This window comes from Cyprinus carpio, chromosome B14 (genome assembly GCF_018340385.1).
Source record: "Cyprinus carpio isolate SPL01 chromosome B14, ASM1834038v1, whole genome shotgun sequence".
NCBI classification, from domain to species: Eukaryota; Metazoa; Chordata; class Actinopteri; order Cypriniformes; family Cyprinidae; genus Cyprinus; species Cyprinus carpio.
Window position 1 is genome coordinate 11,421,326 of NC_056610.1, and position 19,301 is coordinate 11,440,626.

At 35.9% G+C, this 19,301-nt stretch overlaps 1 protein-coding gene across 6 annotated transcripts in view; it reads left to right on the forward strand.

Annotated features, from left to right (window-relative positions):
- The window catches only part of LOC109111664 (choline transporter-like protein 1), a 29,057-nt gene that overhangs the window by 5,833 nt on the left and 3,923 nt on the right, over window positions 1-19,301 (forward strand). For all 6 annotated transcript variants that reach the window (XM_042738084.1, XM_042738086.1, XM_042738085.1 and 3 more), the window contains exons 4-14: window positions 10,347-10,483; window positions 12,190-12,283; window positions 12,383-12,552; window positions 12,938-13,027; window positions 13,933-14,099; window positions 14,198-14,384; window positions 15,522-15,690; window positions 16,423-16,579; window positions 17,428-17,511; window positions 17,605-17,742; window positions 18,633-18,869. In XM_042738084.1, the coding sequence (XP_042594018.1) occupies window positions 10,347-10,483; window positions 12,190-12,283; window positions 12,383-12,552; window positions 12,938-13,027; window positions 13,933-14,099; window positions 14,198-14,384; window positions 15,522-15,690; window positions 16,423-16,579; window positions 17,428-17,511; window positions 17,605-17,742; window positions 18,633-18,869 (1,630 nt within the window). The remainder of the gene's footprint in view (window positions 1-10,346; window positions 10,484-12,189; window positions 12,284-12,382; window positions 12,553-12,937; window positions 13,028-13,932; window positions 14,100-14,197; window positions 14,385-15,521; window positions 15,691-16,422; window positions 16,580-17,427; window positions 17,512-17,604; window positions 17,743-18,632; window positions 18,870-19,301) is intronic.

The following is a 19,301-nucleotide window of genomic DNA, read 5'->3' on the forward strand; positions in this document are numbered from 1 at the left end:
CAGATGTGAACTTAATAATAGCTTGAAAAGGTCTTGCTGGAGCTGTCAAAGATAGATGGCTGCACTTGCCGAGGGCATGCAGTTTACCTGTATATTTAATGTTATTTAGGCTTCATACAAATGCAATTTTAAGCTGTTAAAGAAATGCTCAACCTAAAATTCTGTCATTACTCACCTTTATGTCTTTCCAAATATGTCTGACGACATGTGGAAGATAATAGATGTTTTTAAAAATTGAATAACTAAAGAAATATGTTATTCTTTTTTGGATCTCAATTTTTAAGCATCTCCAAGAGCATTAAGGTAATATACAGGTACATCTCAATATATTTGAATGTCGTGGAAAAGTTAATTTATTTCAGTAATTCAACTCAAATTGTGAAACATAATTTATATTATTAATAAATTCAATGCACACAGACTGAAGTAGTTTAAGTCTTTGGTTCTTTTAATTGGGATGATTTTGGCTCACATTTAACAAAAACCCACCAATTCAACAAATTAGAATACTTCATAAGACCAAAAAAAAAAAAACATTTTTAGTTAATTGTTGGCCTTCTGGAGAGTATGTTCATTTGCTGTACATGTACTCAATACTTGGTAGGGGATCCTTTTGCTTTAATTACGGACTCAATTCGGCGTGGCATGGAGGTGATCAGTTTGTGGCACTGCTGAGGTGATATGGAAGCCCAGGTTTCTTTGACAGTGGCCTTCAGCTCATCTGCATTTTTTGGTCTCTTGTTTCTCATTTTCCTCTTGACAATACCCCATAGATTCTGTATGGGGTTCAGGTCTGGTGAGTTTGCTGGCCAGTCAAGCACATCAACACCATGGCCATTTAACCAACTTTTGGTGCTTTTGGCAGTGTGGGCAGGTGCCAAATCCTGCTGGAAAATGAAATCAGCATCTTCAAAAAGCTGGTCAGCAGAAGGAAGCGTGAAGTGCTTCAAAATTTCTTGGTAAACACAATGGACCAACACCAGCAGATGACATTGCACCCCAAATCGTCACAGACTGTGGAAACTTAACACTGGACTTCAAGCAACTTGGGCTATGAGCTTCTCCACCCTTCCTCCAGACTACATTACACCACTTTCTAAATGAAATATAAAACTTGCTCTCATCTGAAAAGAGGACTTTGGACCACTGGGCAATAGCCCAGTTCTTCTTCTCCTTAGCCCAGGTAAGACGCCTCTGACGTTGTCTGTGGTTCAGAAGTGGCTTAACAAGAGGAATACGACAACTGTAGCCAAATTCCTTGACACGTCAGTGTGTGGTGGCTCTTGATGCCTTGACCCCAGCCTCAGTCCATTCCTTGTGAAGTTCACTCAAATTCTTGAATTGATTTTGCTTGACAATCCTCATAAGGCTGCGGTTCTCTCGGTTGGTTGTGCATCTTTTTCTTCCACACTTTTTCCTTCCACTCAACTTTCTGTTAACATGCTTGGATACAGCACTCTGTGATCAGCCAGCTTGAAAATGGCTTTGGCAATGAATGTTTGTGGCTTATCCTCCTTGTGTAGGGTGTCAATGATTGTCTTCTGGAAAACTGTCAGATCAACAGTCTTCCCCATGATTGTGTAGCCTAGTGAACCAAACTGAGAGACTGTTGATCATTTTGATGTGTGTCTGTATTTCACAGTTCATGATGAGGGCAATCACCTCACAGGGCAATTTTGTAGTCACATTTGACATGAAATTGCTAATAAAACAATGCACAATTTGAATATATAATGTTATGTTTATGGTAAGAAAGTTCTTTGCTGTTCAGCCATGGTGAAAAATTATAGCCTTTGAAGACAGTAAAATTACATGTCATGTCAACTGGCCATTTACAGAATCTTTTTTTTTTGTGATTATCAGATCTTATGTTGGTGTTCCACATTTAGTCATTTTTTCATGAGGGTGATGCTGCCTGTGTGTGAATTAGTATGTGTCTAGGTGTTTGCTTATCCTATTACAACCATATAGCTCTGAGTAATTGCTTTATTTATTCATGTCATAAAAGAGACGGATGTGGTAAATACCACCTAGAGTGAGTTGTTCCTACTGGAAGGCGTGACTGCTCGTTTCTTGTCTTCCTCTTATTACAGCTTTAACTCTGGCTCAAAATATAGAACCACTAGAGACGTGTAATCACCCCTGAGCAGCACCACACTAATTTCCATATCTGTCTCCTTTTTTACACGTGCACACACACGCGCACACATGCACGCACATCACAACGCCAGCCTAGGCTCGCTGGAAATATGCGTCTCTGCATATATTTTTGCAAACTTCAAAAGCGTACCTATACAAATATACCTATATCAATTCACAGTAATTTCAAGCTCCAATGAACACTAGTGGCAGTAAAACACCAACAACTTTTATTCCTTTTCACACAAATTATGATTACACGGGCAGATTATTGATTAGTAAACAATGATTTTTGTGTGGTTTCTAGGACAATACTGTGTTATGACCTCAAAACAATTTTACCATAATGCATGATTTGTAAACATCAACTTTTGGACTTTTGCATCACATAATCAGCTCCATATGTATGGCTTTTCTGACGTAGTAAACTTGCTTGGCAGCTCACCTGGTATGTTATTTCACTTACTATTTACAGTGCTTGGATACCACAAGTCACCATAAAAGGGCTCAAAGGCTTGTAGAAACAAGTTGAAATGGCATAGTTGCTATACTAATATCGTAGTATCATGCTACAGTGTGCCTCCATCTCAATATACTGTACAACGCATCACACATTCACATCAAATGTTATCTCAGCAGTACACTCACTAGACACTGCACTTATTCGTAATCACAAAAGTACATTATTTGCATGTGGTTTACAGCCTTGCAGGTTAAACATTTCATTTGCGTGCTGTTCTGATATGCACTTTCTCTGAGTGCCTACATGGAAAATAAACTGATGCATGCAGCTCTTAAAGTGACAGAACTAAACATGATGCCACTTCTCATTAAAGGGATAGTCATTATTTACTCACTCACATGTTGTCCCAAACTTGCATTAATTTCTTTTTTGTGCTGAACACAAAAGAAGATATTTTGAATGTGGGTGGGGAAAAAATAAATAAAATACTATGGAAGTAACTGGTGACCGGCAACTGTCAACAGAAGAGAGAAACTCATTCGGATTTAAAAAAAAACTTGAGAGTGAATAAATGGACATAATTGTCATTTTTGGGTGAGCTATCCTTATAATGGTAATAAAACAAAACACAAAGTGAAAAATCACTCACTGCTCTTGACTGAAGAACTTTAATACAGTTGCTTTAATAATCATCAATGAATTTATGTATATAGTGTTTTATTTTTATATTTGTTAATTCAACCTGAACCTGAAAACCGTTTGTTTTATTTGTATGTGTATTTGTAACCTATATGTTTGTTCTTATTTTTTAATAAAGATAAAATTTATTAAAAAAACAGAGTTTAACATTTGATGTGAATGCATGCCATTGTTGTACTGAGATGCAGGCACCAGAACTGCAACTGATAAAATGTGCGCTGTAGCACAATACTACTTTAATCTTTTAATCGTCTACTATCAAAATTTGTGATATCGCACACCCCTAGTTGTCAGATTCACTTTCTTCTGTTTTCTAATTCTCTGAGTAAAACTGAACCACTTTTAATGCCAGTCACTGGACATTTTGCTTTGAACTTGTTTCAAAACATGCAAGAAGCATTGTAATATTATTTTGAAGAAATGCTGCCTCAGACACTTCCAGTGAGCCTGAGTTGTACATTGCTATTGCTTTGGACTCATTGCCTAATGAGTCAAAGGAAAGAGAAAAACATCACGACTTATCAAATTGTTCTCATAATTTCTGTTGTTCATGAATAGCTAAGAATTCACACCTTCACTCTTTTTAGTCTCATATGTACAGCACAGTTAATAGGCTTGGAGGGTTGTGATCTGTGGACTTTTACCTTTCTAATTGGCACTTACCATGTTAGTAGTAATTAGACTTAATCGATTAGATTAGCACAGGCCTGTGGGTCATTCAGTCGTGGGGGAGAGTAATAGTGATCCTGGTTGTGGTCTGGACTGAGGTCTAGTATTAACTTTGGTTTTACTATGGTACTCTGGTAATGGCTGTTAAAGCAAATTTAGGAATATTTAAGAATAAATTTAGTGTGTAATAATGACTGCAGTTTTGTATTCTGTTCCTGACCCTGTTTTAATTTAAAGGAAATTGAGTCGTGGAGTCAATTCCATCAACTTCTGTAGTGGGAGTTGACTCAGAAAAACCTAACATTGAACAACTTTACTAGCAACCTTACTGCTGTACTCGATAAAGTACATGTTGGAGGTGTAACTGTGTGTGTGTTAGGAGCCAGATTGAGTTAGCAAGCTAATGTTTTTAGCCGAGCAAAGTTCATCTGGTTAATGCAATTAGCAGTTTTACTTTCTCAGCTGCTAATACCATGATTCAGCAGCCCACTCCCACTGCCCATGATCCCTCACTTTATCCATCTCTTATTAATTTGGGTATGGTCCATCTTTGCCTCTCATGTGTAATCATTGTGTTTATTGAATACTATAAAGGTTGTCAGCAGTTTTTGTGCAGCAAGCTTTGGGTTAGATTAGGTTCAGTGCTCATTTCCCATTTCCCCTGTTGTCGGTATGAATATATTTTACAAGCTATATATAATATCTTTTAATTCATCAATCTGGTGCACTTTCAGAGTTCAAAATTAAGAGCTCCAACACCGGTTCAGTGTGCAAACTAAACAAAGAAAAAGGCTGGTGAATTTATTTGTACTTGAAATTTAAAAGGGACTCACTCAACCCTCCTTTTAGTTGTGATATATTGTCTCAGCCTCACTGGTGAGTTTGGAAGCCAAACTACTACTACTACTACTAATAATAATAATTTTATATTATTATTCCTATGACAGTAATAGCCATATATTGTAAAATAATTGCACTGTGAAATAAATGAAAATGAGTGTTTCACAGGTATATTATTTTTCCTTATTCCTTGCAGTAGGGAAATTGCAATAAATTTGTCCTAATTTCTACACTTGCAAGCAGTGCCTTAAACTAACTTTTTGCCACATCTCAATCCCTCTATGGACACCTTGGCAATTGAATCGCCATTGGCTAGTAAATTTTTTAGTTTACTTTTACTCAAAGACTTATATATATGTTTGTATAATGGCACAACTTTTTATATCTGAAACTACACTCTTAACATCAGTCAAGCTTTATAATATATTATGATAATCAAGTATTATTTAATGATAGAACTTTAGTAATTATAATTAGTAACCATGTATGAATGCATATTAGTCATTTTAACTGAACTCAGAACTGGTGGTGGTGCTTTTTTGGTCATCCAAATTAGGGCTGTGTTGAAAAAATCGATTCACCAATTCTGAATCGATTTTCATATTAATTTCTAAAGATCGATCCATAACTCAGAGGATCGATTTAATAATAGGCCTACATTTTCCCTGTGAATTTTAATTTGCCGCGTCATTGAATTCACGCATGCGTGCGAGGTGGAAGGACATTAAAACAACGAACATGGCAGCTTTGAAAACTATTGATTTTTCTGAACATTTCTGCCATATGTACATGAACTGACAGTCCCACTGATAAGCTACTACTAAATATTGTAGAAACTTAATTTTTTGTAAAGTTGCTTTGTAATGATTTGTATCGTAAAAAGCGCTATACAAATAAACTTGAATTGAATTGAATTGAATTTGAAAACTCCAGAAACGCTAAAAGCTGCTATCTGGCACCATTTCGGGTTCAGAAGCAATAAAAAGAACGAGCTTGACAAAAGCAAAGCAATTTGCAAAGCCTGCCAAATGGAGGTGAAGTATTGTGGAAATACTACTAATCTCAGGAACCACATGATGCGACATCATCAAGACATCATATCCAAACCCGCCACCGGACCGCAACAGATGACACTGAAACAAACTCTACAACTGCCAACTAATTCTGCTCGCTCTGTCAAAATAACTGAGGCGATTGCGGGCTTCATTTGCAAAGATATGCGCCCGTATTCTGTTGTTGAGAATGTGGGATTCAGGCGGCTAATGAAGGTAATGGAACCAAATTATGTCATTGTGTCTCGCAAACGTCTGTCTGAAGAAGTGATCCCCAACATGTACCAGACAGTAAAAGATGGTGTAATGTCTAAGCTTAAGACCGCAGAGAGGGTGGGCATTACGAGTGTCACCTGGACATCCGTAGCTACGGAATCTTACATGAGTGTGACAGCACACTACATAGACGAGCTCTGGAACCTCGTGTCTTACGTGCTGCAGACAACCGAAGTTCAAACGGACCATCGCTCTGTCAGTCTAGCTGAAATATTAACCAAAGCTATGGTGGAGTGGGGGCTGCTGAGTAAAGACCCAGCCATAGTCACTGACAACGCGGCGAATATGATCCGTGCGGTTGAGATTACGGGGCTAACCCCACGTCGGCTGCTTCGCGCACATAATCAACCTGGCCTCGCAAGCCGGTCTCAAACTGCCGAATGGAAAAAAAATGCTTTCTTCAAAAACACTTATCTAAATCTCGAAGATCGGATCGGATCAGATCGGATCGAATCGAATAATGATAATCGATTCAAGATCTTGAGAATCGGAATCGAATCGATTCTTGAAATTTGAATCGAAACCCAGCCCTAATCCAAATCATGTCACCAAAAATGTCATTGTTCAGTAGAGTTTATTTTGTCTTTTCTCTAGGGATGCACTGAAATTAAAATTCTTGGCCGATTTCTAAAGCTGAACAAAATGAAACACTGGGCCGAAGGCCAAATACAAAACACGGTTTTTCAAATTTTTTCCCCCATGCAGGGCTCCAAACAAAAAAATCGAGCAAGGAGCCATTGGCTCCTGTAAGAAAAAATATTTTTTTTAGGTGCCACAGAATAAATGTGTTTTATTTATTTTAATATTATTATTATTATTATTATTATTATTATTATTATTATTATTATTATTATTAATAATTATTTATTTATTTATTTATTTATTTATTTACATTTTAACATTTCAATCATACCATCATGTGTTTGTCTCATCTTGTCTTGACTTTATCAGCATTTTAATTAATCTTGTAGATAACTTGGGAACTAAGTTCACTTAAAGTGGGAACTAAGTGTCTTTTCCAACTTGAAATATACAGTCACGCATTGTTTATTACACAGAATCTGTACCAATATTATGGACCATAAGCATCTGTTGGCCACTGAGTGTAGCTTGGGCTCCTCCTCAATGCATCCTGTAAATGTTGTCAAAATAAAGGTACTTCACGATGCCATAGAAGAACATTTTTTGTTTAAATGGTATCATATAGAACCTTTAATATCTGAAGAACCTTTACATTTCACAAAAGGTTCTTTGTGGCGAAAGAAGGTTCTTCAGATTATAAAAAGTTGAGAAAGAGATGGTTCTTTAAAGAACCTTTGACTGAATGGTTCTTTGTAGAACCAAAAATGGTTCTGCGAAGAGCCTTTTAAGCACCTTTATTTTTAAGAGTGTGTCTTTCACACTTTCAGCCGGTTTTTCTTAATTAGTAAAATGCAGTTTTATAGTCATGTAGACAACAGATTAAGTAAAAATATTAATATGCAATAGCGCATATATATAGCAAAATGCTCCTCTTTATAGTTATTTTTCTAGCTGACTGATGAACTTATGGACACTTAATGGTTATTCTGAGGTAAATGTATATTACGTTGCAAAGTTTACAAACTTTACACGTTTTCTGCATTTTGAAACACTGAATGAGCTTTTACATGACATTTCAGTAAGTTGTCCTGTAGACTCCCTTATAAAATAGCCTACCTTTTAATGGTAATTCATGTTCATTATGTACTATAGTAGTAAAGACAAATATTAAATGGGTTCACTTGCCCTTGAACTGAAGCAACCACGCCTGCTGCATTAAAGAGTGCCAAAACTGTATTTACTGTTTGAATTTCGTTATGAATTTGGAATAATTTTAAAGCTGGTACTGCAAGTGCGCTGCAAATAGCTAATGAAGTTCACGCATTAAAAGAACACAGACCATGATCTTGTTAAGAAGAAGCCATATTAGTAATTATTATAAACGAGAATTGTTAAAGATATTGCCAATATCCACACAGCTGACAGCTTTACCTGTTCTAGTTTAAGTTGTGTATGAAATAGATGCTGTTTTTCTGCACTTTCCCTTCTTACTTCTCCATCATTTCTCTCTCTCGTGCTGCACAGCTGAGCTGTGTTTAGCAGACTGTGTGCGTCAGCACTGATGTGCGGCAGAGATGAGGACTGTTTGAAACTCTTTTTTTCCCCGCTAAAACTTTGATGAGCATCGTCTCAGTTTAATGCGTGAACATAACAAAAGATGTGATGGCAAAACAATTAGGAAAAAAGGCATTACATCAAATTTTTTTTAAGTTATAACATTTAAATATATACACACATAGCAACCACACTCGGGCCGATTCTGGCTGAAATAAGGCTCTGTCGGCTCAGTCTTGGCAACGGTGAGAAGATAATGGGCCAGAGCCGTGCCGATGCAAATTAATATTTATGGTCGCAAATTCAACCATTTTATTCACAGTTTGGAGCCCTGCCCATGTCATTTTTTACTGTTTAGTCTTGCTTTTCAAATAAAGAATTAATTATAAAGCCACAATTTAAAAAAAAGTATTTACTTAACACTGAACACGCTTTAACATTCTAGCAGACATTATATCAACAAAGCAGAAATTAACTTAAAATTAATAAGTTAGTAAAATCAAATTCTTTGGCCATTTTTGAGACCCCCCTTCTTGAATCAGGCATGCATTTTATACTGTACATATAAATGCAGCCTTGCTGAGCAGAAGAGACTTCTTTTAAAACATTGGAAAATATTAGGCTACAGATCCCAATTTGAACACTATGTGTGACTGAATGTTATAATAAATGTAAAAATAGAGCTGATGTAAGGTAATTATTATCATTATTGTCTTTTTTTTATCTTATTTTACAGAACAACAGTAAAATTACAATACTAACATTTATGAATTGAGTTTTTCTCAGCTTTTCTCAGTTTTGTTGACAACAGCAGATTTATAAATGATTCTCATTACGAATTTGGGAAGATGTTTGTCGCACAAATCACATTGTCACATGCGTTTAAATTTTTTTTTAAAAAAGTTACAGAGCAACTGACAAGATTTTCCTTGCTCCTTGGACTTTGAACCCAGGCTCTGAGAGCTTGCGCAGCGCTGTTTGAATACATGCAATTTGTGCGTGTATTAGAAAACATAACATTCTGCAGGTTATTTACTAATTGTTTAAGACCATTTCATGATTTCAGTCATCATACAATAACCAGTAACCAACCACCCCTTCCTCTTCTCATCGGACACATGAGTCTCTCGCTGTGTGATTGTACTTTTGCTGCATTAGTGCATGCCTCTATTTGATCATGTCATGTCATTGTTAGGTATTATTCAGTATTTTCACTTATTCGGCCGAACACCGAAATGTTTTTTTTTTTCTTTGCTATTTTCTTCGGAATGATTTCGGTTGCCGAACATTCGGTGCATTAACCTCCAGATGCCAGTGATTTTTACACTGTTGCTCATCAGGCTAGGTCAAGGTTTGGGGTCAGTTAGATTTATTTATGTATTTGATTATTTATTTTTTGGAAGAAATTAACACTTATTCACCAAACATTAATTAAATAGAATAAATTTACAGTGTAACAAAATATTTCTATTCCAAATTTTATTTTCACCTCAAATACAAATTTTGTCTCAATTTTTTTTAAAGAAATTAAGCTGTTCTAGATGCCTGAATAGCTAGTTAGCAATTTTTTGAATGCTATTTCTTCCAATGCTTTCACATTAGACTAGCCTCAGGTCAGATCTGGGCTACGTTTTCACAGTAAACCTCTTCTTTGGCCAGGCTTTTTTGACAAGCTCTGTGCTAATGCTGAAGTGCTCTTTCCTCAAGTGCGTGCATCCCCTGCTACTGACAGTCTGTTTTTGTGCTGAACACACAAGACAATGGGTGCCTGTGTGCCCACTTCACACCGCATGAAATGCCGAAGTAAAGCCATGGCTGCAGAGGAGGCTTGCCTCATAAACAAGCTCTCAGTTCCCCTCTGCCAAAAAAACAGGGCTGAACAGTCCTGTGACCAAAAATATCTGCTGTTCAGAGTCGATCTTTATCACATAATGCTGTGTTTTAAGTCCCACAGTGGTAACAGATCAGACTCCATGAAATAAACATCCTGCTTTGGTATTTCATTTGTCATCAGATTTGAGTTGGAGACTCTTCCTGTCTTGAAAAATGAGAATTTGTTGTTTTATTCACAGATTCGTCTTTTTCCTGGATCCATGCAACATAGATATCATTCAGAGGAAAATAAAGTCCATGGCGCTGTGTGTGTCACAATGTCCCACCGAGGAACTGGCGACTTACTACGACCTCAAGAAGTTTGCCATGATAAATGGTGAGTCGGTCAGCCAGCCAGCTGTGTTTTCTGTACATAAGGAAAGTTCATAATGGAGTTCACATTCATATTAAATGCTTAGTGAGTTGACGGGGATTTAATTTGTCTCATTTCACATCCCTACTGAAACCGATATATACCGATATATTGGCCTGGCCAATAAATGACAGGGTGATGTTTGCCCATGTAAAGAAGATTAGGATCACATGAATGAAAGTCCCACTCTTCCCCCAAAATTCTATTGAAAATATTGTCAATGAAATTAACATTTCATTTCACTGCTGGTCATATGCTCTCCATATAACCATGTATGTGACAAATAAAAATAAAAATCAATCAAATGTAAACAATTTCTGTTGTCATTTTTTTTGTGAATTAGCCATTGAATCTGTGTTGTTATTGTTAACTAAAAAGAAATGATTAAAATTTGTTTTTTGGATAATTGAAATAAATCTGAAATTAAACAAGTATTAGATGGAAACTTATTCAACTTATTTCAGTTAATTGCCAAGTCAGCATTTTTAATTTTCATTTAAATAAATTAAAGATAAAGAGGAAAAAAAGACAAGGAAAAATATCAAGGAATGTAACAGAAATGCTAAAACTTAAACTAGAATTAAAAGGAAAACTGAATATATATAAACAAAAGCTTATTAAAAATATTAAGTAATACTTTTATAGTGTATAAATAATGCAAAAAATAACATTGCATAAAATTGCATTTTAAATTTTTTTCTTAAATCAAATATAAATTTAAATTTATAAATCACATTTTCTTGTTTAAATAAACATTACGTACACTGTCAGAAAAAGAAGAAAAAATAGTATTTTAGATTATTTTAGATTTAGATTTTTACATTTAATAATGTAATCAGTATTCTAATTATTAAAGTCAGGTAAGAATCTCATCAAGTTATTGTTTTTAACCATTTTACATTTATTCCAAAATAATAACTCAAGGCATTGACAGTTTAAACAATATATTTTAAGATCTTTTTTGGATCATCAGTCATCAAACCTTGGTAAATATTAGTCAAAGACACAGAAATTTAGTTTAAAACCACAGCCGAACTTAACCAATCATATCGCTTTGGAGGCATTGCCTCCTCTCACGTGACTTTCCTGCATTCATTCTCAATTACCCCCCAGCAAACTCACCGCACACTTTAGAGGGTCTGTTAAAACTCAATGGGCTCAGGGGAGGCGAGAGACACGGGCTCCCGCTGTAACTTTACCTGCTAGTGTCGCTGTTGGACAATGTTTCTTTAGAAAAACTACTGATTTATACACTTTTTAATGTTATATTTTGTAATATTGCCATTGTTTTATTTTTATACTTCAAATTGTTTTCTCATTTAATATTTTGAAGTGGCACTGTCTCCCTTGCCTCCTCGGAGGAAACTCTCCTGACATTCATATATCATATCATCAAGAAGCAATGTCTATTTTTCGATAATCCAGTGGAGTTAGTACTTTAAAAAGGTACTTTAGCTCATCTTATTTCTATCTTTAAACTATAAAGACTGCCCTGCGACTGAGCCCTTAAAGGTGTCAACCTAGTTAGAGCTGGTGGAACACTGTGATTTAAGCTAGTCTTGCCAGAGCTTGTTTCATCTTAAACTTATAGACCATCTTGACCACCTTAGCATGACCTAGCGTTATAGGAGTGATGTTGATTTATATTGAATCTTTTTCTTCTCTTTTAGGGTCTGAGCTTTGTTCATATGAGTTACCTGGTCATAAGTACCCAAGCCTTCCAGAGCGCTTCGAAAAGTGTCCCAAACTTCCAGTACCACAGAGGTATGAAACAAACTCTTGACAAACAAACTCTCCCTGTAAAGCACAGCTCTTTTCTCTCTTGATCTTTCCTCTATCCTCTGGCCTTTTCGATCTCTGCAGCAAAGCTCTTCCAGTGTTTAACCGCTGCACGCCGGTGGATATTTCCTGCTATGCTAAGTTTGCTGAAGCGGTGGTCACGTTTGTCAGTGATAACAGCATGTTAAACAGGCTGATTGCCGGGGTGGCGGCCAGCAAAGAGATCATTGTTGGGCTGTGTCTGCTGGCGTTAGGTAATCATCTACTTTCTCTGGCTGCTGCTGCTGCTGAGGCTCATTTGATTCAATTTTCTGATTATGTGTTTATCTGTAAAATGAGTTGAAATGAATAATTACGGTTTATCCATATTAAATCAAGGCTAATTAAGTTCTACACTATTAAGCATTAACAAACAACTATCTTAATCTAAGGTGCGGCATTTTAATATTATCACAGTATTTTGAGCCACTATCAGATGAAAGCTGAAGTATTTTGTCCTCTCTTTAAGATGTCATGAAACAGCATTTACAACACTTTTAAGTTTCATGCTCCAATGCATTTAGATTACGCTTAACTACTAATTGTAGTTTAGTCTGGGGTCTTCCTCTAACTGGTGATCCTGTTTTGTGCATGCTGCAGTTTTGTCCATGATCCTCATGGTGATCATTCGTTACATCTCTGCTGTCCTGGTTTGGATCCTCACTGGACTGGTGGTTCTGGGTTCCCTGGGCAAGTCTGCTTTCTGTGCTCTTTTCCCAAGCTGAGAATGGCATCCTTTCTTTCTTCATTTGCACATCCTAATCTTGAGTGCAGAATAGAACATTCTGATTAGAACAGTTTGGCAACTTGTCAATATTTTATTTTATTTTGTTTATTAATATATATTTTTTAAATAATATCTTAAACATTTATTTCACTCTATTTTTTTTAATTTGATTTGATTTGATTTTTCTACTTTTGCTTTGTTCTATTTTCTTATTTCTTCTTATTATTATTAATTAATTTTTTATTTTTCTATTTTGCTTTGTTCTATTTTCCTATTTCTTATTATTATTAATTTATTTTCTATTTTATTTTCCTTTTTTTTTGTAATTGTGTTCTGTTTTATTTAATAATGTTGTATTTTATTATTTTTTTTAAATAATTTAATTTTGCCTTGGTCTATTTTGATCAATTTATTAGTTTTATTATTTATTTATTTTTTCTATTTTATTTTAATTCTATTTAATAATGTTGTTTTATTTTATAGTTTTTTATAATTTATTTTATTTTATTTCATTTTATTTTTCTCAAACTATATATTTTTTGCCAGGTTTCAAAAGTATTAAACAGTTATCTTAATACCGTACATTATAATGATTTGATGTCTTATTCTACTTCAGGAAAGAGAATCTGTTTTTTGTAAATAGTATTTTTGCTTGAAAAACAGACAACTGTATAGATTTATAATATCACTGTTCATATATTCATATTGACTGTCAGCTAGAACTATGTGTCTGTTCCAAAGGGATGCACAGTAATGCAGTCCCACACAAAGTTGAATCATCATTAAAAGTGTGGGTTTTATTCTAGGCTTACACCTGTTTTTTTCAGTGTTGAATGTGAATATGACGTCTGTTCTTGGCTTTTCTCAGGAGGTACCAGCGCTCTGTGGTGGTTGTACATAGACTATAGAATGACAATGAATGAGACCATGACTAAAGATCTGAGAAAAACAGAAGAACCCAACGGTGGCATTAAGACCACCAAAGACCACTCTCAAGGACTGCTTATCTACGCCGTTTCAGCTACCGTGTTCACTGTAAGCCCTCAGAGAAATGGAAAGTTGAATATGAGAGAGATCCCAGCTGGTGTTTTTGCTGTGTCATGCTGCCAATTTCCATCTTTCTGCTCCTGCAGGGAATTTTGTTGCTTCTGATGTTGTTTATGAGGAAGAGGGTGGCTCTGACTATCGCCTTGTTCCACGTGGCGGGAAAAGTGTTTATCCACCTGCCGCTGTTGGCACTACAGCCCTTCTGCACGTTCCTCGCTCTTTCTCTGTTTTGGGTCTACTGGATCATGGTCCTCCTCTTCCTCGGCACCTCTGGTGAGATGAAGATTCCTGTGGGTTAAAAAAAAACTTCTTTCATCAGTTAGGCTACATCCCCTTATTTTGTTCCAAACTGTATTTGTTCCAAAATTGTTTATCAAAGTCTGCTTTCAATGTATTGAGAAAAAACAGCATTCATTTTGTTTAGCAACTTCATTTTGTTTTTATTGAAGAAAGTCATGACTTAACGATGGGTAAATGATGTCAGACTTCTCATTATTTTTGGTTGAAATATCCCTTAAACAACTAACTTGAAATCTAATTGCACATTCAATATTGGATCTGCTTTTTGAGTCCAAAATATACACAATAATGCAATCGGATGCATGGAGCAGTTTGGTCATTTGAAGATTTTTTTCTTTATTAAAATTTTTTATAAATTTTCTTTTTTCACTTGTTTATATATATATATATATATTTGTTTATTTGTTTATTTATTTATTTATTTATTTATTTATTTATTTAGTTTTTTTGTTTGTTTATGTACATTTTATTTTGTTCTGATTTATTTTGTTCTTTTTTATTATTTTATTGTCACTATACATTCTTTGCCAAGTTTTAAACGTATTAAAAAGTTATCAGTCATAATACTGAACTCTGATTTCACTTCAGGAAACATATTAAGTTTGTTATTTCTGTTTAAAAGCAGTCTTTTTTCACTCATCATGTAATTATATTTAGTTGTCCCTTAAATAACTTAAGAATCCATACTTTGAAGTACAGATGTGCAAAAAGAAATATGAACAATTTTAGGAATTGCTTTGCTTTGCTTTTTTTCTCAGACGTAATGTGTACAAGCCTTCTGTTCAAGTCATTTTGTACAGATAATGTAGGGCAGGGATAGGCAACTCCGGTCCTGGAGGGCCACTGTCCTGCAGAGTTTAGCTCCAACCCTAATTAAACACACCTGAACAAGGCAATCAGTGTTTCCGGGATTACTAGATAGATACAGGCAGGTGAGTTTTTTATGTGAAGCAAACTCTGCAGGATAGTGGCCCTCCAGGACTGGAGTTGCCTATCCCTGATGTAGGACATTTACGTACTGCAGCACAAATGAACCGACTTTGCATGGGCATCTCGTTCTCATTTTAAATGTGTAATCTCAGGCTGCAGCTTGTATACTCGTGTCCACAGGGAACCCGGAGAAGAGCGAGGAGACTGGCCTGGTTGAGTTCAGGCTCAGAGGAGGGCTGCAGTACATGACCTGGTACCACGCAGTGGGACTGATCTGGATCAGTGAGTTCATCTTGGCTTGTCAGCAGATGACTGTAGCCGGAGCTGTGGTAACCTACTATTTCACAAGGTCTGTATTTTTAGTGAAAATGCCCTGAAATACCACTTTTCTTGTTAAAGGTGATCTGGTTAATATATTTTGAAAATATTTCCTTTAATCACATTTTAAAATGCAGAGATGGCTAGAATTAAGTCCCTTGTTGTTTGATTTTCAAAAATTTGTCACACTCAAAACATCTCTCTCCTCTAGATTTCTCCCAAAATGAAAAAAATCTAAAAAAAATATACTCACCCTCAGGCCATCGAAGGTGTAGATGAGTTTGTTTCTTAATCGGAACAGATTTGGAGAAATGTAGCATTACATTACATGCTGATCAATGGATCCTCTGCAGTGAATGGGTGCCGTCAGAATGAGAGTCCAATGGATTATGGACCTTCGCGTCACAAGATGTTACATGATGGACTGGAGTCGTCTGGATTATTGTGATGTTTTTATCAGCTGTTTGGACTCTCATTCTGACGGTACCCATTCACTGCTGAGGATCCATTGGTGAACAAATGATGTACTGCTAAATTTATCCAAATTTGCTCCGATGAAGAAACAAACTAATCTACATCTTGGATGGCCTGAGGGTGACTACATTTTTAGCAAATTTATATTGTTGGCTGAACTATAAGCCTATAATTGTACTTGTCTTCAACTAATCCTGTATTCATGAAGTTGTTCTTGAAATAGCTCACAGTTGCAACCTTGAAAAAAGACTGCATTTTTTTTGCAGTAATTTATTTCATATCCATGCAGGGACAAAAACAAACTCCCGGTGACGCCCATCCTGTCATCAGTGCTGCGGCTGGTGCGGTATCACCTGGGCACTGTGGCCAAGGGCTCCTTCATCATCACCCTCGTCAAGATCCCACGCCTCATTCTCATGTACATCCACAACCAGCTCAAAGGAAAGGTAGGGAGGCAGCTCGCTTGACGTGTCCTTGGGATGTTGGATCTAAATTGCAAATATCTCTCGTTGCAAGAATCTTAACTGATGTCATGAATATTTATGCTAATATTAGGAGTTTTTTTTAGGAGTATTATGATAATATTATATGCTAAATATGGGTTTTGTATTTAAATGTTTTCATGGTAGAGAACTGATTTTTGTTTTCTGTTTTCTGTTTTTATGGTTAGTAATTTCATTGTGTCAGTTTTTTGAATGTCTTTATAGTTTTTATTGATTTTTATTTATTAGTTTTGGTTATTTTAATACTTCAGGTTAAAATAAAAAACATTTTTCTTTTTATATTTTAGTTGATGTTTATTTTATTTCAAGAAATAAAAATCTTTATTTTTATGGTTTTAGTTTTATTAATGGTGATCCTGGGTGGACAATCACGGTTTTTCTTTAGAATGGTGTTTACTAATAAATAATGCACAATAAAATCACTAAAATAAATAGGCTCAATTTTGACTTGCAGTTTTTAAGAATAATGCAATGGCTTAAAGCTAAGTGGAAAAATATATTGAATTGGCTTTTGCTTTTTGAATCAGCAGTCAGGTGATCATTACTTTACTTGGGTGGGTATCTTTTGAAGTTAATGCTGAAAGCAATTTATTACTGTCCTCTTGGGTTTCACTTAGGTGACGTATCATTTACTTGATATATGGCTGGGGATTTTGGGAATATAATGAACTCTAATAGATAACAGTGCCAGCTTTATAGAGGCAGATTTGGAGCATAAAGCAAGAGGCTGACAAATGTGCATCAGACATGCACTGTGGAAAACGTTTGTGCTCTTTCTGATTCTTCTCCAGGAAAACGCTTGTGCACGCTGCATGCTGAAGGCCTGTATCTGCTGTCTGTGGTGTCTGGAGAAGTGCCTCAATTATTTAAATCAGGTAAGTTAGTCGATGGATAACTCATACTGTGCGATTGAAGTAGAAATTGTAGCTCTTTTTGTTTGTTGTTTTAATTCTTACGATCTGTTTCAAAATGCGTATGCGGCGACGGCCATAAACAGCACCAGTTTCTGCACCTCGGCCCGCGATGCCTTCATGATCCTGGTGGAAAACGCTCTTAGGGTGGCAACCATCAACACCGTTGGAGATTTTGTTCTCTTTCTGGGCAAGGTGAAGGACAGATGAGTTTTGATAGTGGTCATCAAATATTAAAAAAAAAAAAGATAAAGGCAGCCAGCTAAACTGTAATTCGAATAGTGCAGTTTAGGCTGCATTTATTTGATTAAAATACAGTAAAAACAGTAATACTGTGAAATATTATTGCAGTTTAAAATAACTGTTTTCTATTTTAATATATTTTAAAATGTCATTTATTTCTGTAATGCAAAGCTGATTTTTCAGCATTATTACACCAGTCTTCAGTGTCACTTCAGTGATCCTTCAGAAATCATTCTGATATGCAGAAACATTTCTTATTATTATCAGTGTTAAAATTTTATTATGGAAACCTTGATAAATTTTTTTCAAGCTTTTTGATTGATGAATAGGAAGTTCAAAAGAACATCATTTATTCATTTTTTTCTCTTTTATTTTCTTTAATACAAACATTTTTAGAGTGTTATAGTATTTTATTGTATTATAAATATGAAGCATAAATATGATATATTGCAACATTTTAGCCTGTTTCTCACCACAATTACTACATTTATAATTAGTCAATTTTTGGTCCTTTAAGCTAACAGACATGCACTAAAACCTTAAGAATAAACAATAAGTTTAGACAAGTATATGGTAGTTTAACCTGGTTTATGCTGGTTGTGTTAGTGTGCCTTGACTAGTATACCTATGTTAACACACCGTGTTTTAAACAGTTAAGCTACTTCAACCATCTTATTTATGAAGCTAGATTACAAAGGAAGCCTTGATGGATGAACTAGTTAAGAAGCCTAAAAGACACATCAGCATCCCATGCTGGAGACCAGCTAAGCTCGACTTTTCTGCATGCTTTTTCGTATGTTTATACCCAGTAATTGAGCAATTGCATATTTATCCCCATGCAGATCCTCATCGTGGCGTGCACAGCGATTACTGGGGTGTTAGCACTGAACTATCAGAGAGATTACACCGAGTGGGTCCTGCCGCTCATTATCGTGTGTCTGTTTGCGTTCCTGGTGGCACACTGCTTCCTGTCCATCTTCGAGATCGTGGTGGACGTGCTCTTCCTCTGCTTTGCCATCGACACCAAATACAACAATGGCACACATGGGAGGGAGTTCTACATGGACAAGGCCCTGATGGTGAGTCACCGCTGAAGAGAATCTGTGCAATTCTCTCCTGTCTGCTGTTGGATCAGAACGCCATAAATAGTCTCAGTGTTGAGAGAGCACTTGCCATCTGAGTCACGTTTCTGTTTTGTGTTGTAGCTTCGTTCATCTTTTGAATGCAGGCTCTCTGCTGGCCTGGATACGTTAATATTTTAAGATTCAGATGGTGTCCCAGATATTCTCTTTGGGCAACTTTCAACTTTTGTTTTGAAAAGCTCTTTGATTTTTCAAGGGGAAAAAACTCACAAGGGTGGTTTCTTGTGCACTCTTATAAAGCTGCTTTCTACTTTTCACATAGTCAGCCAAATCTTGTAGCCAACAGCTTTGAGATATCAAAGGAGAAGGCTTGAGCCTTGAGGTGCTGCACAGAATCACGGCCCTCAGAAATTCAAAGTCGCTAGCAGT